At 38.6% G+C, this 22,274-nt stretch overlaps 1 protein-coding gene across 1 annotated transcript in view; it reads left to right on the forward strand.

Annotated features, from left to right (window-relative positions):
- Positions 1-22,274, forward strand: part of OXCT1 (3-oxoacid CoA-transferase 1) — an 83,345-nt gene that overhangs the window by 48,334 nt on the left and 12,737 nt on the right. The window contains exons 11-14 of the mRNA XM_030969290.1: positions 539-587; positions 3,741-3,813; positions 4,582-4,657; positions 18,036-18,125. Coding sequence (XP_030825150.1) covers positions 539-587; positions 3,741-3,813; positions 4,582-4,657; positions 18,036-18,125 — 288 coding nt within the window. The remainder of the gene's footprint in view (positions 1-538; positions 588-3,740; positions 3,814-4,581; positions 4,658-18,035; positions 18,126-22,274) is intronic.

The raw sequence follows: 22,274 nt of genomic DNA on the forward strand, positions 1-22,274 counted from the left end.
AAACTCTCACTCTGCTGCAGAGAAGTTTTCTAAGAAATGCTCATTTTATGATTATCCTATTTTGCTAAGGATGTCCTTAAGTTTCTGGGCTCAAACCATCAGGAATTTGCAAGACTAAGCATTGTAAACCTTAGCAAACATAATTTTAAATAAAGCTTAAAGTGAATATTATTTTTACTGTCGTATAGCTTTATGAAGTTGCAGTTATGACCTTTTTTTGAAAAATGTCTGTCACTTTGATTAAGAGCAAAAAGAAACCCAAATCAAACAAACCTCTCACTTCATGATTGTTTTGTAATTCTAACATTCTTGAACAATAAGTCCAAAGGACCTGATATGTTACTTGATATAAACTGTGGCTTGTAATGTCAGGATGTTTTTCTGATAAAAAATAGAATTCTGATTTAAAAAGATTAAAAAATGCATGTCTGCCATGATCTGGTTTTGGTAATAAGCACTGTAAATAATATGGCAATTATTAATTGTATTTTAGAGATATTTTATTATAAAGCTTGACATACATCTGTATTGTTGTCAGGGTCCTTATCCACTTGAAAATGAAGTAGATCCAGATCTGATTAATGCAGGTAAATATTTTAATTAAATTTAATTAATGGAAAATGAATAACCATGTTAATTTAAAATTTTTCTTTTGATACAGTATTTGAAGCTAGAGACCTGTTTTATTTGATGATAAATATTAATGCATTTTGTCTTCTTTTAAGTGATAGTCTTCTTTGGGGAGAGACTGTCTTCCAGGCCCATCAGTAAATGGTAAATCATCCTTTTTAGGAGTGAGATTGTTTTGAGCAGCCTGTAAGGGAATATGGGTTTGTTTTCCTGCTACTTTTCCTTGAGTCTTCTAGAAAATGGGTTTCAATGATTTATGCTTGGGACATGTTTTAAAACATCCTATGTATAATGGCTTGGTTTATTCCCAGCCAGGAATATAACTCATTTGCATTCAGAGAGGGAGTGGTAGCCAAGGCAGTGGGAAGGAGCTGCCCAGCTGGCATCTGGCACACCGGGGCACTGCTGTGGGCAGCTGCTTTTGCCACTTTTAGCGGGCAATGGCAATTCTCACGTACTGTTGTTGCCCAGCTGCTTTAGGGCATTTCGCCTCAGAAGATGCTATTCAATATAAAAATGTAAGTTTCTTATTATTTAGTGCTCCCATCTGATTTCTGTTTTTTTCATGGAAAAGTTGTGCCTGTGTACATTTTCTATCTCCATGTAAAAATACACTTAAATATTGCATTGTGACAAACAGAAATAGACCTTGTGACTTTGTTATTGATATTCATGGTATTGGTGATAGACCTGACATTTTAGACTTTTTTTTTTCATATGGAAAAGATACACATTTAATATTTTTTATTCAAATATACACATGCATGCATACATACAAATACATGTATGGGTGTCTACATATGTATTTATACAGAGAGTACTTTTCTCAATGGCTGTTAGCAAGTACAATTAAACTCTGAGAAGTCAAAGAAGATAGAGCACTGACATAAAATAATTTTAATTTAATATCAGTCCAGCAATTGTTCACTGACTTGAAACATTTGCTGCTTGGCTCAGCTAAATGATGCTTATCATAGCACTAGGTAATTGCCTCTGTTACTATATTTTAAATGTGGAGTTATTTGAGGCCATTTTCTGGTTTGAAATAAAAAATTATTTAAGAAATTGAGTTCAGCATTTCACCAGTATATATGTAATTGTTTCAGGAACTACATGAAGGAATATGTCAGAGGATTCACTGGAAGAAATAAAATACTTAGAAGAAAAAAATACTATGAGTGAAATTATATGCATGCATATTAGAACTTAAGTTTTAATATGGGTGTGTATGAAAATGAACATATTAACAGAGTGATAGTGAAAAAAATATCCAAGAACTTTATAAATTCTCTGAAAAAATTGTGCTTTAACATGGAAATTGAGATGCTCTTGAATTGTTATTTATAGTTGATAAATAATTTTTAAGAGTCAGTCTGGAAGACATGAAGCTAACGTAACAGGTCAGAATGCAACAAGAAAATTAGATGATTGTACTATTGTTAATTTGATGTTAAGCAGCTTCACATGTCCCTCTAAAGCTGCAGTAAACAGGACATGGGATAGACAAACATCAGACGTACCACCAATATAATTATTTCTATAATTGCTGAAACATTCACATGGTTGGATTAAGACCGTTCTAGGTGCTTTCCAATCAAATTTGTAAAACCATGTGAACAAACCAGAAGCTGAATGGCAGAGAAATAGAAATTAATCTTGTTCTCATTCATTAACTGGAATGATCCCTCAGCCCCAAAGTCCAGTTTCAAGTTTTTAGACCATATACCTGTTTTGGGTTTTTGCCAAATTTCTCTCTGCAAATGTAATTGTATTGCTCTGAAATATGTGTGGGTTTTTCTGTTTGTTCCATTTTTTTAATGTCTCACATGAAGGATATCTTGACTGCAACTGAAAGGTAGACTGCTGTATTATGGCAGAAATATTTTAAAGTACTGACCTCCTGAGAGCATTTTAAGAAGTGGGTAATGTGGTGCTCTTTTTACATTATTCTGTGGTCCTAAGCCTGTGTGTCTTTCTTCTCATCATTACCTTGTTGCTTTATCTCGGGCTTCTCTCTCCATGTCTTTTCTCTGTCACTGCTTTGGGTAGATGTCCTGCAGGGAAAGATAATTCAGGCTGTCTCAGCAGGTCTGAGTGTTAGCATGGTGAATTCTTGAGAAGGGTGCAAGACCACTTGTATGACCTTAATTCTATACTATTCTATTTAATTTCCATACAAAGGGCATAAAATACATCTCAGATGAGTTCAATAATTAAGGCATATATCTTAGATCTCTAATTTAAGTTTTATGCACAGTTTCTTTCCCTTTTCCCATTCTCTTAGTTAATCTCATTGTCTTTTTTCCTCTGTTCTCTGGAAACTCTCTGTTTCATGATGCATCATTCCTCTTCGCCTTTGGTGTTACAGTATGTCACATCTTGCTAAAATATTTTGGTTTGTTTTTTTTTTTCTCTCAAGTTTATCATGCTTCTTTTATAATTTCATCTTCATCTGTGTTTCTTCTGCCTTATCAGAGGCACTCTTTGTAAATGTTCGTTGCTTAGACTGATTCAAAGATCAGGCAGAAGAGGAAGAAAAGGGCCCTGAACAGAGTCAAAATAAGAAACTTCCAGGTGTGCTCCATTGCTTGCATCAAGCATTGTTCAGAGCACAGTGCAGAACACAGAAGCACATTTTCTTGTGCCCTTTAAAAACGCAAGAATAGACTAGACATGTAACTTATTTTTTTGTATTTTTCATCGTTAGCACTATAAACTGTTCAATCTGATCTGCTTGCTTTTCTTTGCAGCCTCTCTGTGTCCTGAAGGGTTTATCTTCCTCTGTTTCAAAAGACAGTTACTTCTCACTTTTTCTGTGAATGGAGCAGAAAGCTAAAGTCCATAGATATTTCCTACATTTTGGTGTTCCTGGTGCTTGCCTGGAACTGCTGGTGGTCAAACAGCAGGCAAGCCCATCATCAGAAACTCTAACAAACTGCTTCACAATTCATAGGATTGATTAGGTTTACATGGGATGTCGTAAGTGTAATCAGGCTGTAGCTGTACTGAATCCAAAGGAATTTGATAGAAACCTCTTATTTCTTGGTAAATAGCTGTGACCTCATTTGTCAAAGAAACAAAATGCATACTGTATCTTGTTTCTTTTACAGGTAAGGAGACAGTCACTGTTCTTCCAGGTTCTTCCTATTTCTCTAGCGATGAATCATTTGCAATGATAAGAGGGTATGTAACAACACAAACTCTGATCTTTTTGAAAGAGGGAAAGAATAAACTGCATCAGTGGCAGACCTCACAAGTATTTCTTCCAGATGTGGTTAGCATTTAGCAACCTGTAAAATTATCATGGACTTAATCAGTTATGGTTTACAGAGGGTTAAATCTAGCTATTGGAAGTAAAAAAACACTGCACTAATAGGTACCATGGTGATGTTTGTGCCTACCACCACCTGGCCATCTATAAACACATTTATAATGACATTTTAACAACTATTTTTTGGTCATTTCCAAGTATCTAATCTGTACTTGCACTCAGTATATTTTCTTTGCTCAGCTTGCAGTTGTGATCCTCATTCCACCTCCTTAATGGAAATTCAACGTCTGCACCTGTTTTTTGTTTGTTTTTTGGAAAGGAGTTTGGATGCAAACAAACACTAAATCCTAATGGCTCTGAAAAGATAATGGGTGCATGTAAATACATTAAGGAGTGCAGTAAAAAGTACGAGTTCAGAGATGATTGGCTGCACATGCAATTAACCAAACCAGACAAAAGTAGGAACATTTCTGAGACTCAGTAGGCATAAAGAGAGACATTTGCATCAGTGATACATCTAGGGGGAAAAAAAACTCCAACTACGTGTGTGAGAAACAGTTGCTACATTTGTCATATGCCACCATTTTAAAATTGATGTAATGAGCATGAACAAAAGCTTGTTAAGATTTGTGGGCTGTTACTTGAACATGATATGCTAATTACACACTTTCTGTTACCAGAGGCCATGTTGATTTGACAATGCTTGGAGCTATGCAGGTGTCTAAGTACGGTGACCTGGCCAACTGGATGATTCCTGTAAGTAGGTTTTTGAACTACTGGCAGTGTACTGTGTTTAATATAACATAAATGTAGCTGAGGACCAGGCAAAGGAGAAAAGGGCAGAAGTAGAATGGGAGTTGTGAAGCTAAAAGTAGTAAAATAGAGGATACGTGTATTTTTCTTGCATACTGCTGGCATCAAGCAATCCATTATCAGAAGTCAGCCCTCTAAAATTATGCTTGTGCATTGTGAAAAGCAAAGCATTATTTGTGCAAGTCTTTTTTCTGCCTTTTATATCCATGCCTTTCAAATGTCTCTTTTTTTTGGCTGAGGACTGATGCCTTCTCTTGACAGTGATGACTCTTGTATGGTTGTTCCTGGAGCAGTAAGTTGGAGGAAGGTGTAAACCAGGATGTAGTTCATTATAAAATTATAAAAAGAGGCTGCATTATTTTTCTGTATTTCTGTCAAAAGATTGTAGCATTGCCCTTTCAAATACATTAAGGAAAAAGCAATAATACTGTATTTAGCCAAACAGACCTTCAGGTTTCAATGATAGAAATATAAGCTAATTCCAGCATTATTTAAGCAGTGGATAACATTAAGTCATTCTTTGAACTTTATGTTCAAGCATTAAACATTAGTGACTTTCATACTGTTGACAAGTTTGATATTTTCAATGGCTTTCAATATGGTACTTTCAGATACAGTATGTATCAGAGATGTCTAGAAGCAAACTTCCTTATTAGCCTTGTTTAAAGTAATGAGACATATTTCTATTGGGAAACTGAAAGATGATTAGAGGTGGACAAAAACCCAAATGAATGTCCTTGTCTCTTGGAGAAGCATTAGTTGAACCCAGAAGTTTGTGAGCAGACCTTTGAGCGTGGAAGTCATGGAGCAGTGGCTGGAGCACAAGGTGCTTTTATTGAGAGGGGATGGTGTCTGACATGGGAGCCATACAAGCAGATGTGGGAGAAAGGGTTATGTGAAGGGCTAGTCCAGCTGTCTGTGTGACTAATTGTGGGGACTGAGAAGGGTGATGGCTAGGCTGAAATGAGCCTTTCAAGATCTAAACTATCAAAAGATGAAGACAGCATTTTGTACTGATAAAAAGATTCATTTACACATGCATTTCTTGAAACATTGAAGCTAAGATTGATCCTTCTCTAAATGGTGCAGATTTACAGGTTCTTCCCTCTGCTTTATGTTCTCTAAAAGATAGTGATTTTAGTTTTGCATTCATATGTATCAAAAAGATTATTTTTTATATCTGGTATTGCTTATCTTATCTATGAAGTTGCCTCTCAGTTCTGTCCAACCCCAAATTTATTAATAACAGGTATGTTTTCAAAACAGGAAAGTATAAAGTGCAACTTTCAAGGCTGTTTGACTTTTTGTTACCTTTGAGATGTACCTTGTTATTATATACTACAGCATACATCAGATGGATCGTCGTGACTTTTTGCTGTTGTCATTTTCCACTCCTACTGATCTTTGGCTGTTTGGAAATTTACTCTGCAGTGAGCTGTATTTACTTGTGAGTAAATATGCCAATGACACTTCATAAATCCAACCAGGAGCCTTTCCAAGCAGCAGTAATTTCTCTTTGGTTACTTTTATGGAGATCTGTTGGATGGATGATTCTTAATCTACTTTATTGATGTGTTACTGCTATTCTACAGTACAGATTTTAAAAATGGGATTAACCAGCCCATCGATATACAGGTCTCCCTGGTTTTCCTGTAAATAAGATGATATATTATTGTCAGTTAAATTTAATTATGGGTAAGATGTGTTTCTTTTTTAGTCACAAGATCTGTGTGTGGATGATACAAAGATTGACTTTGCTGAAAACTCATAGTGTAAGGAAACTTCAAGCTCTATTTTGTTCTAACATTTTTCACTTTTCATTTCGTTTTGGTTAAATACTTCTTATACACTGTAGTTTTGGATTCTTGTATTGATGATATTTGCCATTGTTTCAGAGGCAAGTAATAGCTTTATATGTTTGGAACAAGTACCATTATGAAGCAGTCCTTTCTGTCCCATAAGAGCTTGATAACACTTGAGGCCTAGTGTGTGCATGTGTGTGTGTGTACGTGCACTTACTATTAGGAACTGAGCTGAGGAAGTCTCATTGCAGTAATTATAGCCTTTTCTTTGCTTTTATCTGCTGACTTTTAATGGAGAGAAAAATCCCCTGAGTAAAGGAAGAAGAGGGTGTGAATATTTTAAGCACATGCAGTAAACAATGCTGTTTGCTTAGGCAGAAGTTACTACCTAAATACTGGCATTGATTGGTAATTTTATTCCATTAAGCACTACTACTTAATGGCTTTTCATCTTCCTCGCTTTGGTATTTCTCCAACTAACAAGAGGGTTTCTGAGGAGGGAAAGGAGAAGGAGGCAAATTTCTGTGAATCCCCTGGGAACAGAATGCATCTGTGAGAAGTTGGCCAAGAGAGTTTGAAGAGAAACACGGAGGTCATGGTCATGGAGTAGGTCAGATAGGCCAGAACAGATAACCCATGGCTGCTGGTTGCTACTGGATGGAGCCACCTTTCATTACACAAGTGCAGGACACTTGTAGCCTATCTGTGTGTCTCAGTTAATATTGGAAATTGCCTCCAGCAGGGCAGCTTCCCAGCATTTACAGAGCAGCAGCATTAGTGGTCTCACATGTGGTTTTAAAAGCTGTGGGATTGACTGCATGTATCCCTGCATGTACTTGCTTCATTTCAGTTCCTTTCAACTAGTGTCTTCTTGAAACCCTAAGAACAGAAGCATTTATGAAACAGTTTCTGCTGCCCTTCTGCAAGGGCCAAGTTTACTACAAAGTACTTCAGCTGCAGCTTGCACAGAGTAGTGCTTTATTTTCCCCATCCTTCCTAAGAGAACACAGGTAACTGTGATTATTGTTGTGACATGTTATCAGAGACTGGGAATAGGTCAAAACAGAACCCCAGAACTTCTGCCATGTTCCTCTCTGACACCAAGGCTTCTTTCTTTTTAATATGCAGTTCTGAACAACCCATAACATTAAACACCCCTAATGTGACTACTGATACAGCTGACACACTGTAGCAGCAGAAAAAGTATTGAAGCAGTAGTGGAGGATCCCTGCAACCAGAAGTTGATGAATCTGAAAGCACAAAATGGATTAAATGTCCATGACATCAGATTTCACTAGGCAGAAACTTCTTGCAGGGTAAAAAGCTAACTATGCAAGTAAATCATTAATGAGAAGGTAGCATACTCAGCAGGACTACAAGGATGTCATGAGGTTATGTAGGGAGAGTAGCAGAAGAGCCAAAGTCCAACTTAATTTGGCTACTGCCACGGAAGACAGTAAATAGTGCTTCTATAAATACATTGATAACAAAAGGAGGGATAAGGAAGTTGTCCATCCTTCTTTTGGAGGCAGGGGGAAACATAGTGACAAAAGACATGGAAAAGGCTAAAGTACCTAATATCTTCTTTGCCCTAGTCTTTTATGGTCAGACCAATTGTTCCCAGGTACTGGGCACTCTGAGCCAGAAAACAAAGGATGTGGAGCAGTATAAAGCCTCCACACTTTGGAGGAGCTGGTCACTGACCTGCCACACTACTTGGACACACACAGTTGTATGGGACCAGATGGGAGCCATCCCAAGGTACTGAGGGAACTGATGAATGTGCTCACTGAGACTTTCCATCATTTTCCAGCAGTCTTGGTTAACCTGGGAGGTACCGGGTGACTGGAGGTTTGTAGGTGTGATGGCTGTCTACAGAAGGAGGATCCAGGGAATTGCAGGTCTGTCAGCAAAGGTCAGCAACACTGACCTTCCCTGTCAGTGTTAGGGAAGGTCATGGAATAGATCATCCTAAGTGCCATCACGCAGGGCATACAGGACAACCAGGGCATCAGATAGATGGGTTTGGGAAAGGCAGTTTCTGCTTGAGAACCTGATCTTCTTTCATGACAGGGTGTCCAGCTTAGTGAATGGTGGAAAGGCTGTGTATGTCGTCTAGCTGGACTTCAGTAAAGCTTTTGACATAATTTCTGACAACGTGCTTCTAGACAAACTGGCTGCTCAGGGCTTGGATGGGGGGACACTTGGCTGGGTAAAGAACTGTGGGTGGCTGGGCCAATGGAGTGGTGCTGAAAGGAGTTACATCCATCAGGGGCTGGTCACTGCTAGAGTTCATTGTACTGACCAGCTCTGATTAATATCTTTATTGATGATCTGGATGAGGGCATTGAGTGCACCCTCAGTCAGTTTGCAGATGACACCAAGTTGAGTGAGATTGTTGTTCTGGTGGAGGGCAGGAAGGCTCTGCAGAGGGATCTGGACAGGCTGCGTTGATGGATGAAGCCAACGGTGTGAGGTTCAACAAGGCCAAGTGCCAGGTCCTGCCCTTGGGTCACAACAGCCCCAGGCAGTGCCACAGGCTGGGACAGAGTGGCTGCAAAGCTGCCCAGTTTTGGAGGGACTTTGTGGTGCTGGAGCATGTCCACAAAAGAGCAACAAAACTGGTAAAGGGTCTGGAGCACAAGGCTTGTGATGGGCAGCTGAGGGAGCTGTTTAGCCTGGAGAAAAGGAGGCTCAGGGAACATCTTACTGGTCTCTGCAATTCCCTGAAAGGAGGTTGTAGCTAGGTAGGGTCAGCCCCTTCTCCCAGCAACTGATAGTACAAGACAAAACAGCCTCAAGGTTTTTCAGGGCAGTTTTAGACTGAATATTAGGAATGCTTTCCTCACCAAAAAGGTTGTCAAACATTGGACCAGATTCTCCAGGGAAGTGGTGGAGTCAGAGTCCCTGGAGGTATTTGGAAGATGTGTAGATATAGCACTTAGTACTCACCATCAAAGAGGATTGAGGAGTGGTTAATAGACTGGACTTGAGTAAATTCACAAGGGCAGACAGAATACATCCAAAGGTGCAAAAGAAGCTGGCTGTTTCCTAAGGCAGCAGGCTCAAAGCCTAGTGTCCACAAATTAACAAGCAGCCTCAGAGATGATACAGGACCTAACACTATTTAGCATCCCTATTCTCTACAAACAATATAAGTCAGGAAAACAAACTTTAGCTTTGTATATTCTTCAACTGGAAAATTCAAAATTAATTTTTAGATTTCTAAGGTGGTGCAGTTAGCCAGCACTAAGAGAAGAAGAGAGTGATGTAATTTGTGCAGGGGGTGAAGTTTGGATACATAAATCTGTAAGATTCTTTGGGGAAAAAATCCTTAAATTTTAGATTCAGCGGCCTGAGATTTTAATGCTCTAATTTGGACTAGCCAAACGTAAGGGATTAAAACATTAAGAATTAAATAAAATTACAAAAAAATTCTAAGCTTTATCAAAGAAGATTATCTGAAAAGAAGAAATGAGGAAATCCATTCAAATTCAATAATAAATCCTTTAATTTACAGTCTGTAGAGGTTAGTATAACATAAGACATTAGGAATATAATTTTATATGTTATTGGTAGCTTTTCTACAGAGCTTCAAAGTACATATTTTGCACAGTTTTGGACACTCAGACCTCATTAGTAAATACGTTTTTTAATGTGAAGGTAAATTGGCAGAGACCAGTCAGCTCTGTGTCTGCATGAGGGTTTTTTGGTTTTATTTTTCCCTCTAGCTATTTGTAGTGGCAAACCTGGAAATGGAGGTCTCCACACCAAGAGTTTTTCTTATATAAAATTTTCATTTTTAATGCTGGAAGAAAGAACACCTATCCCTGATTGCATCCCTGACTGCCTGAGAGCGCTGTAGGTCTTCTCTGAGGAGCCCTACTGCAGCCTGTTCATCACTTTGCTTGGGTAGAAATGCCTTGCATAAGGCATATTTTCATTTTGAATCCAAACACATTGTCTAGTTACTCTCCTAGTTCTCCTAGTATACCTGTGGCATTGAATGCATTAAACTCAGTGTTTTGTTTCAAGATGTACAGCATTGCAAGTATTTTACCTAGTAATTAGGAAATGTGTGAAGGACTAAAAATGGGCTAAAATCTGTATGAATAGAAAATATGCAGATTAAATATGCTTAATGACTGTTTTCTTTTAGCATTAATACCAAGTTTCTCTCAGTAATAATACTATCAAGTTGTCTGATGTCTAGGACATGAGTAGGGCTACATCAGTATTTCAACAGAGGAGAGGGATGGGACTTTCAGTTAGCCAGAGACTTCTTGGAAATCTGCTTTTCAATGGGACATTGGTTTGGTATCAGGGTGTATTAGGTTTTTGCAGACACACATCTTGAAATTACACCTACAGTAATATACCAGTTTACTGCTTATCTCCCAACAAACATGTGCCTGAAAGCCCTGCAGAACCTTTGCAACACAAAATTATCACTATTGCTAAAGTCCTGCAGCCAAAGAAGAGAAACAGAGTGTATTGTGTTGGCTCTACTCCTTCCACTTTTTTGATGGCTTTTTCTATCAATTTTCTTCATGCTTATTTCTCTTCAGACGTTATAGAAGGAATGTAGGAGCTCCCTATTGGTATTTTATTCATACTTCTAAATTTTCAGTGTGGGAAGTGGCAGCTTTGCTTTCTGGATAATGAGAGTAGCTGAAGAAATTCTGCCTGTCTCAAAAATACAAGCATATGTCAAAGGACTTCTGATCTGTGGGTTAGTGGTGAGAACTGTTACTATGATAGGGAGCCATCACTTTCAAGTGAGACTAGTATTATGCTGGCAGTTAAATTTAATTATTGCATGCTATGCTATGTGTTTTGGAAATGGTATGCAAAGGTAAATGGACAGCTTAATTGTCCCATTACTGTGAAATAACATTCATCACTGTAAAGCAAATCCATTTCAATGAAGCATGTCACAGACTGTTTTGCATTGCTCCTGAGATGCAGTTTCTCAGCGTATTCATTTGAGTTTTACTCTGTCATTCAAATCTGTTACCAATGGTTATTTCAAGTTAGGTTTAGGGGAGAATAAAGGAATTAAATCTGCCCAACTTTCTTCGCATGTGTTTCATGCAGCCCTAATTTTCTGATTATGGAAAATAAAAATAAATAAAATATAAATATAATTAGTGCACGTATTTGTGTATGTTAAATCTTAGGGTAGAGTTATTATTACATTTTGCCTAGAAAAAGAAGTCATTCAAGAACTTATACTCCATTCTTTCAGAAATTAGACTTACTTTTTGATTTTATTTTTCACTGTGTGTTTATTTGTGTGCTAGGACATACCTGATTAACATTCTTCAAAACCAGGCTATTTCTTGTATGGTGAAACCATACAACTACGGTTTTTTTAGTATCTTAAAAAAAATACATTTACCCTGTTGTGCATGTAGAGTGTGCTTCATTTTGTTGTATTCTGCCAGTATCAACTTATTGTTGTGTTGTTGCATTACCCACTCTTCTGAATGAAAAATCCTGTTAATGACTTCCCATTTTTTTTTTTTTTCCTCAGAGTAAGATCTAATCTAGCTGTCCTAGTTGACAGTGTAATTACAATAATTCTGTGAGAGGGACATATGTAAGGACATAAAATCAGTGTAAAATAGAACAAGGAAATATAGTTCAGAATGCTTGAGCTTTATCCATCTTTTTTTCATACAGTCTTCATCCAGTCTTTTTCACTGGAAAAATGGAAAGTGAGATCTGGAAGAGTTGTGACTTTCATTTTAGAATCAACTACAAATATACCTGTCCTTTAAATACAGGACAGGACTGTTACCAAGGGGCAAAGGAGACATCTACATTTTTATGAAGTTAGAGTAGATTTATGCATCTGTATTTTTTTAACATTACCTTCTGATTGTTTTGTGGTTTTTTTCCTAAAACAAAATTTTGAGCTAATACGCGCTTTCTGAAACCAACAAGGTGTAACCCCACAACTGATGAGATCGTTGGGTATGGATCTGATGACCTCCTTTGCTGTGCTGTTTGATGCTGACACATCAGTGCTGGCAGACAGTGTCTATACAGAGAGGGAGACCTGTGTGACTGATGTGTGTTAGCAGTGCTGCAGAGAGGGGCAGAGCAGAGATCTTTGGAGGGGCCTTCAGTTTATCCTTTTGACTGCATCATTGCCACAATTGATGGTTGTGATGACAGTACCATGTATCCACTGCATTACCTTAGCTTTTGCTTTTCTCTGTGAATCTCATACTGTTCCAGTTGCTCTGAATTTTAGTGTCTGTCCTTGGCATGATACAATAATTTCCTTTGATAATGACACCTTCCATAGCTATTTTGCTTTCATATCTGACACCTCGTCTGTGTCTATGGCCAGGAGAGACAATGCTGACATCTTTGCTCTTTCCTCCTAGGCATCTTGTTCACAGTCTTCAGGGGGATGCCTGAAAATTGAGGTTAAATGGGAAGCTTGCAGTTTAAACTAGAAGCACTTGTTATCTTCTGTTAGACTTTTTGAAACAGCAGTTTGACTAACTTTGAGCATAGTGTGAGGTATGGGTACTCTTTTATCTAATGGAAGGAAAGAGAAATTTCATACTGAATGTTACTTGTTAATACAGTATTGGGGCAGTTGGAAACATGGGCAAGGACTCTTAGGAGGGAAGTGGCTTGATTCCTTTCCAAGCAAGGGTACATTCTTACCTTGCCTGTGCTTTGATATTCAGTTTTGAATGGAATTATTCAAGATGCATTTACCATGGAATGCATTCAAGATACATTTAATAAGTTTTCATTGTTTCTTGAATTCATCATTAGCATCTGCTCTGCTGTACTGTTGATGCAATACCTGTTCATCTCAAAAGATCACATTATTTTAACTTAAGCAAACAGTTCAGGTGTATTTTTTATACAATGTTGGGAGCAGTTATAAATTCAGTTACAGAAGAAAAGTCCTGCCCCCTGGGAATGTAGAGGAAGGTTTTAAGGCACCAGTGTGGATTCAAGACCTTAAGAATATTAGAAAGCTCCTGAATTTTTCTCTTTTTTCTCATCTAGCTCTTCCTCAGCTGTTTATCTGCTTGGATTTTCTAAAAATTGTTTCCTGCTTGTTGTAGCACCTTTCTAACTTGCTTGAAATACCATTTAGGCAAAATTTCACATTCTCTTGAAAAATATCTTCATTATATGGCCCACATTGGAGTACTCACAAGTTTCCACTGGAATGCCAGATTGTCTTGGGTGGCATAGGTGACCAAACAAACATGAAGGTTCCCGTTTAGGAATTACTATTAGGCTAAATTAATTCCTCAGGCTCTTTCAAATAATGTTCAGTTGTAAATGCAATAGATGAGAAAATGCATACCTTTCTCTCATATTTTCTTTAAGATGCCCCAATACCACAATAACAAAACCGTTCATTTTGCAATAAGTAGTCATTATAAGAAATTTCACTAATACTGTGTATGTCTACACAAAAAAAGCAGGACAGCTGATGATGTCAATTAAAACCCAAAGTATTAGGTCTAAAATTTCCATATCTTGCACTCTAGTATTATTTGGACCGAGACTTAGAGAAAACTGCTGATGAGAGCACAATGGGGAAAGGAGAATTCCCAACTTGTATTGTAACAGAGAAGCTGCAAGGAAATGGTCAGCTTGTGTCTGTTTTCTACCCAACTCTCTATATAAATAACTGCCAGCACTGGACTGGTGGTGAATATGTCTTCTTAAAGAGGAGGAGCAGATGAAGCAATTTAAAATCCTGAAGTCCTTCTCTTCAGCTTGCATTTTCCTCTTTCTTCACACACAAAGGGATAATGTCTCTTCTCTTGGTTCTGTATGTTCTGTATGATGGTTTCTTCAGCAGTACATTTGTTGTTGACCTTCATCAGCGCTTGGTTTCTCAGGAATTTACTTGTCACTGTAGGTCTTTTGTAGTTAATAGAATGAAAAGGCCTGGAAAATGAGCTAATGGCATTGTCAGGATAGATGTATTGATAGCCTGATCCTCAATGCAAACATATTCTGAGTTACTGTGGAGATAACATGTAATCTTCAAATATTCTGCATTAACTTGTCATGGAGGTTCTGGTAGGCAGGTTGGAGGCCAATCCAGTCTCTGTGAGAGCTGTGTTTTTCCAGGCAGGATGGAGAATGATCTGAGCAGTGTCAGGAAGTTAAGGACAGAGATAAATCCTTTCCAGATTTCTATTTGCAAAGAAATTTTTAGTAGCAATGATAATTCATGTGATAAATACATTAGTCTGACTGAACAGTGCCAAAGGGCTTGTTTATAGATTTAGGGAGATGTGATTTGTTCACTATGCCAACAGCAGGGAAATGGGAATATTTGTGTGTGTGTGTGTGTGTGTGTGTGTGTGTGTGTTTAAGAACTGCTATTGTGGTGTGACACTGGCCCAGCGCCAGGCACCCACAAGAGCTGCTCGGTCACCTTCCCCTGCTACAGCTGGGAAAAAGAGGGAAAAGGGAAAAAAATTATCACAGGCTTCATGAGTGAAACAAGGACTGGGAGAAATATTTCAAGGACAAAACAGGCTCAACTTTAGTTGCAAAGTGAAATTTATTACTAACAGAATCAGGGGAGGATAGTGAAAAGTAAAATAAACCCTTAAAACATCTTTTCCCCCAGCCCCTTCCTCCTTCCCGCTGCCAGGGATACAGGGCAGGGGAGTTTTGGTCAGTTCATCACCAAGACTTTCTTCCACTGCTCTGGTAAAGGAATCCTTTCCCTGTGAGGCCATGGAGTCCCTCCCATGGGAACAGTTCTCTGTGAACTTCTCCACTGTGGGTTCACTCCCAGGAGCAGCAGCCAAACCACACCTGCTGCACTGTGAGTCCCTCACACGGAGTGAAACTCCTCCCAAAACTGCTGTGGTGTGGCCACTCTTCCAGGGGGTGCTGTCCCCCGAGGACAGGCTGCTCCAGCCTGGAAGCTGGGCCCTTTCTCTCCACTGGGTCTCCCATTGGATCACAGCCGTCCTCCATGCATCAACCTGCTCCTGCATGCGCACCTCCCCCATGGGCTGCAGGTGGATCTCTGCATTCGCCATGGATCCCCATGGGCTGTGCATGGATCTCTGCATCCCCCCATGGATCCCCATGGGCTGTGCATGGATCTCTGCATCCCTTATGGATCCCCACGGGCTGCAGGTGCATCTCTGCATTCCTATGGATCCCCATGGGCTGAGGGTGGATCTCTGCATCCCTTATGGATCCCCATGGGCTGGGGGGGATCTCTGCATCCCCCCATGGATCCCCATGGGCTGTGCATGGATCTCTGCATCCCTTATGGATCCCCACGGGCTGCAGGTGCATCTCTGCATTCCTATGGATCCCCATGGGCTGAGGGTGGATCTCTGCATCCTTTGTGGATCCCCACAGGCTGCAGAAGCACAGCTGCTGTGCCATGGTCTCACGATGGCCTGCAGAGGAATCTTGGCACCTCCTCCCCCTTCTTCTTCAAAGACCTTGGTGTTTTCCAAGTTGTTTCCCTCACGTGTTCTTACCTCCTTCTCTGACCAAAAGCTGAAACCTTATGACTTTGTTTTGATTTTCTTCTTAAATATGTCATCATAGAGGTGTTACCAGCCTCTCTCATTGGCCCAGTTTTGGCCAGCAGCATGTCCAGATTCAGAGCCATCAGGGCTTGGCTCTGCTGGACACGGTGGAAGCTTCCAGCAGCTTCTCGCAAGGAGCTGTCTTTGTGGACTCCCTGCTACCAAAAACCAGGCCGTGCCAAACCAATAAAACTGCCTTCATTACACAAGTGACCATAGTGATCTAGAGACTAACAAGTAGCTGGCCTGGCAGTTTAATTAGACAGGTCTCTTCCATATGTTTTTTAACATGGACCATAGATGCTGATACTTGTAAGGTGTTGGATCACATAGCTGATAAAAGGAAGCGCAAGAGAAGAGCTTTGCACTAGGAAGTTTTCCAGGCATTTAATCATAAACTTTTAGGTTTTATATCTGTAACAGTAAATGTTGTATTACTGTCCATATAACCACTCAAAAGCAAATGCAAACCATTTGAGGCAGAAACTAATTTATTTTCATCTGTAAAATTGACAGAATAAGAATGTTCACAGAATAAGAATATTCTGAGTTCGAAGGGACCCACAAGGATCATCAAAGTCCAACTCCTGGCCCTGCACAGCACCATCCCCAGGAGTCACACCATGTGCCTGAGAGCATTGCCCAAACACTTCTTGAATCCTGCCAGGCTTGGTGCTGTGACCACTTACCTGGGAGTCTGCTCCAGTGCCCTGAGTGAAAACCACCCTCTAGGTGGAAAACCCTTTTCTCATCTCCAACCTGATCCTCCCCTGACACAACTTCAGTCCATTCCCTCACATGCTGTCACAGGTCACCACAGAGAAAAGATCAGTGCCTGCTCCTCCTCTTCCTCTATAAAGACAGTTGTAACTGCAGTGGGGTCTCCCCTCCTGTTCTTCAGGCTGACCTGATCTCAACCGTTACTCATATGGCTTCCCCTCAAGGCCCTTCACCATCCTTGTTGCCCTCCTTATGTCACGTTTCCTACTAGCCCCTCTTGCACTCCCCTTTCTTTCCTCCTTGGCAACTCTGGGTTGGCATATGAGGTTGTTGTCGTCTTTAGTTATTGGGGTCTAGAGCTTGTTCAAAAGTGATTGCTCTGCTTATACTCACAGAGCTTTGTACTTCTGATCATCTCTTGTCAGTAGCATGTCAGGTCTGGACCTCTTCATCTTCCAAGATCAGATGCATCCAGTTTAAGGTAATGGAAGCAGGCAGGATTGAATGCCATAGCATTACAGAAAGGAAAAATAGAGGTAGCTGCATGTCACGCCACAAGACACCTGCTGTGATAACATGTGCAAATGTATCCCACTTTAAGAGAAGAATGAAAGCATTCCATGTTTTGAGGGACAAACAGAAGTGAATAATGAGCCACATTTACATATTTGCCCATACTCTGAAATGACCTCTGCAGACATCTGGAATAGACCAAACCCAATTGGTTTCTGCTGATATAGTGATACAAAGCGTGGCTTTCTGAAGTGGCAAGAGACTTTGTAAACTGTGAGGTGGATGTACAGTGTTCAGATGTTCTTGTTGCTGCATTTCATAAGTAGAGATTTCTTTTGAGGAAGCAGAGACATTTCCATCAACTGATAGATGTATGCTTTGCTTTTCATGGGACAAAAACATAAATTCATTTCTCATCAGTGTCAGTGCTTCCACTAAGCCAATGATACTACTCAGATTTTGGTTACATCCCAGGGAAAGAGCCATGGCAGTGGCTCTCCTTATTCTACTCATCACTCTTCTCCTATTTGCATCATACAGAGCCAAGAATGAGACAGCTCTTTTCCCTCTGTTGGTGTTTGAATACTGTGGCTACGAAATAGGTGGGCTTTCAGTGCAGGAAACGTTGACTATCTTGTGCTGTCACTTGCAGGCACAATATTATCTTAAAAAAAAAACTAACCAAGAAATAACATTGCATTTCCATTAAAAATTTCATTTTAGGGTAAGATGGTGAAAGGAATGGGGGGTGCAATGGATCTGGTATCCAGTGCGCAGACCAAAGTGGTTGTCACCATGGAACACTCAGCCAAGGTAAGGCTCTGGCATTTTCTAAATCAGTGTTTTGTGCTGCACAAAAGACAAAAAAATAAACTGGAAAAAAAGGACATATCCATTCTGCTACTTTGTGAGTATTTGACAGTTTTGCTCTTATTATGGTGATACAACTGGAGGCTAGGTTAATATGGGTTCTTTCTTCTAGTAAGTGAATCATTCACCATGGGAGAAAAAATGAAATATTAACTTCAAGTTTAAAAGCTGCACACATTTTTTTGGCTACTTCATGCAAATTTAATGGGCATAGTCATTGCCAAAGCTATAGTAGCTGCTACTCTACTCTTTACCTCAGAATAATTTGAAAAATGAGATTTCCCATGGTTATGATGGAAAGATATTTACCTTTGAAGTTGCCAGTCAAATTGGTACTGACAGCTTAATAGAACATATTTTTTTGGCATGATGAGATACAGGCTACCTTACATCATGTGTAAGTGGTTAATCTAGAGACTTCTTTGTGAGGGCATTGATATAGGTATATGCTATAGATAGAAGTCCCCCCAAAAAGATCATAGGAAGCTTTGCATTTGAAACTTCTAACACAGGAGAAAAATGTACTGAAGGAGAAAAATCTTTACTTTTTTCATTTTAATTATTGTGTTTCTATTATTCCAAAGTTATTATATGTCTGCAACAAGAATTAATTTTGTATTTTCCAAAGTAATATCTCTTGTCAGAATTTGCATGGTAAACTGTAGTAAGTGTGTAAATATGAGAGTAAATGTATTAACCGTTTTGTGTTTTTTAAATGAGATTTGAAAAATTAATTTTCACTTAAAAATAAGCACAAATATATACTGATAAATATTGTAGTTTCACAATTTATACTAGACTGTGATCTCAAGGAGCATATTTTGAGTAACAGGGCTGAGTTTAACCTGATAGTTGTCATGTTCATATGCATATATGAGTAAATGAAAATATTAAATGAATTCATCTTCATGGCTTGCATCACTGTCACACAGCCTCCCAAAAACTGTAGTAACATAGGGAATTATCCATTTGCTCAGATACGCACTTTAGGTATCCATGTGTTCTGAATAAATATTTATGCTAAATGTCTACTTACTGTGGAATTTGGTTAAGGCTTAGAGTCCACACTCAATATAATCAAACCAGTTTTTCTCCTAAAAGTACTATTGCTAAAATATTTTTCCAAAACAGTTTGGAAATTGTTTGCTGGGTTGTTTTTGTTTTGTCTGTAGGAGTACTGAAACAGGAAAAGAAGGAAAACAGAGATAGGTTCACTTTTATGAGCAGGTCAGGCATAGAATTATTTATTTTGGTGTATGTATACCTACTTTGTCCACTTTTGTGCATGGTGTGCCTGGTGTGCACTTCTGCAGTTACAGATTTTCATAAATCATTTCTTCAGCTTTTGTGCAAAGGCACTACCAAATTAACAACATGCAATATTTTTATTTTATTCTTATTTTAAAATGGCATTTTTTCCTATTACCTAGCCTCTTTCTGGGGTCTTCATATTGATGCTTCTTGCTGGCTCAAGTGTGAGGATTATGTCCTATAGAAATCTATTGTTTAGAGATCAAAACTGCTGTTAGAGTTTTCAGGTGCTCTTCCTTTTTTTTTTTTTTTTTTTTTTTTTTTGAATAGTCAAATAAATATAGCACCCATGAAGCCAGTTCTGAAAGTCAGGAGCCTTTTGTTGGGGGTGACTCCATCTTCCAGAGCTGATTTTCTACTCATGGCTTTTCAATTCTTTACACCCAATATTTTATCAGACTTACTGCATGTGAATGTCTGCATCAGAGGAGCAATCCTTCATCCTGCTCAAAGCCCAGTGTGCTACTGAGTGAAAGAACAGTTTGCAAGTACTGAGACAGTCTCACGTGTCTGCTGGCTCTTTAGTAAAGGGACGTTTCTGTAATTTTATTCTCCAAATAAAATAATAATAATTTTATTCTCCAAATTCTGATTTATTCTCCAAATAAATAAGAGCTCTACCATCAGACATTAAAATTTCCTGTAAATCAACAGCAGTCAGGATTTGATGAATGGAAATATGGTGGAAGATACGGGGTATAGGCAGTGCCTTCACTGGACATGTGCAAGAGGTGCTGCAAGCGGTAGTTCTTGTGCTAGTTTTGTCTGATTTATGATCTTGTGAAGGACCTTCTAATCCTTTCCAAGTTTGGTTGTTTGTTTTCTTTTGATAATAGTGATGACTTGTTAAACATTAAAGTAAGTTTTTAAAGAGTTTAATAGCTCTTTTCCTTTCAGTAGACATGTTGCAGTTTTTAAACACAGAAATAGGCTGAGTCCTTGCAGCGCAGGCAGAACATAATTTACATTAAATTATGATGGTGGAACTAGTAATTGTTTTACCACTCAAATAAATACTCAAGGAATTTTACTCTTTTAAAACTCTGATATGCAGTATGTTACAAATACAAACAAATATGCTCAGTTCCAAGTTAATTACATTTTAAATTACTTTAATTTTTACATGTAATGAAAACCAAAATATACAGAAGATAGATGAGACAACATGAAATCAGCATTGTGGAAGAATCATCAACGTAAGAACTGCTTTTGAGGGAGGGTAACAGACAAGCACACAAAATGATGAGGGAATGGAGTAGGTGGATGCAGAATTGCCACTGCCTCATAAACAATGTAGGGATAACTGACTGAAATTAGTTTAAACAGGAAGAAACACTTTCCACAGCCAGCTAATAAAATTGTGGATGATAGCAGAATGATGCAAAAATCTCAAGGAATTAAGTCTATATAGAAAGGATTAAACTATTTTGTGAGGTTGAGTTCCTCAATGACAATTAAATACCACTGCCTGGAAACAGTCTCTGCCTCAGAAAATCTGCATTACAGCATTATCAGGAATCAAGAGGGCATATTTGCAGAAGGATATTTCAATTTTTGCTGTATATGCTTAGACCACTGAGAGACACTTGGCAAATGGACCTTTTGTCAAATTCATTAGTTTTTCTTAATGTATTTTTTTCTAAATTACCTTTTCTTTCATAGCCATGCAGAAAAGAATACTATAATATAAGCTTGTTATTTAATGCCAAAACAGTCCCTGTGCATTTATGTCTAATTTGCTAAATACTGCCTGAGAGAATTAGAAGTCAAGTCCTTACCCCCATACCATCATTGACATGTTTTGCAAAACACAGTAATGTAAGGGCTGGTAATTGTTCCATGTTGTGAAATGAGTTGCCTACACTGTTCAGAAAAAGAGAATGGAGACTGGTTTTAAGTACTTGATTTGGGCATGACTGAAATATGGAACACTGAATTGAAAATTCCTTTCTGTGAAAAGTTCTGATTTTAACATGTTGTAGAAGACTAAGGACATTTTTGTTCTTCAACAACAGAATTTTATATTTAAAGCAGACTGGAACACTTAAGGTTTTAGATATCTACACAATAGTCTTTTCCTTTATCTGAAGAAATCCTGAATAAATCTGAATAAATTCAGATGGTAAAAATCATGCCGTTCCATTTAATTTGCTCTTCTTACAGTGCCCTGATGGATGTATTCCAAAAGTCACAGAACCTTTTAGGTTGAAAATGGCCTCCAAGATCATTGAGTCTAACCTTTGAAAAGATCAGGAAATGCATTTCATCTTTAAGGCTAGCTGGTGATACAATAATCTTCAGCTCAAGTGTTAAGAAGCTCAAATGTATCAGTTCTCAGGGTCACAGGAGCCATTCAGGCTGCCACCTCCGTAAGTCCATGCCTTTCAATCTCAATTAGGTACCACGAAGAGACACTTCATTTCACATGGCTGAAAAGTGTATCTGATATGTTGATGAAGATATTACAAATAGCACAGATTCATCTTGGCTCTTAGGCAGATTGCACAAGGACATTCCCAAGATGGACAGGATGTAAAAGTAGATCAATTGAAAGTAACTGGAATGAAGAAATAGTTCCTCACAGAGAAAGATAAATTCAAAAGCCCATGGATTGCTCATTGTGTTATCACTCAGGAGTCAAACTGACTGTGAGATGGCCCCTGATTAAGCCTTAAGGTAAACTGATGATTCTAAATGGTTAAATGAGACGTGCTATACTCTCAGACTTTTGAAATGCATAACTGAAAATTGATAATTAGACAAAAAGTTAAGAGCGTGGGG

The sequence above is a fragment of the Camarhynchus parvulus genome, chromosome Z, assembly GCF_901933205.1.
Source record: "Camarhynchus parvulus chromosome Z, STF_HiC, whole genome shotgun sequence".
Taxonomy (NCBI): Eukaryota; Metazoa; Chordata; class Aves; order Passeriformes; family Thraupidae; genus Camarhynchus; species Camarhynchus parvulus.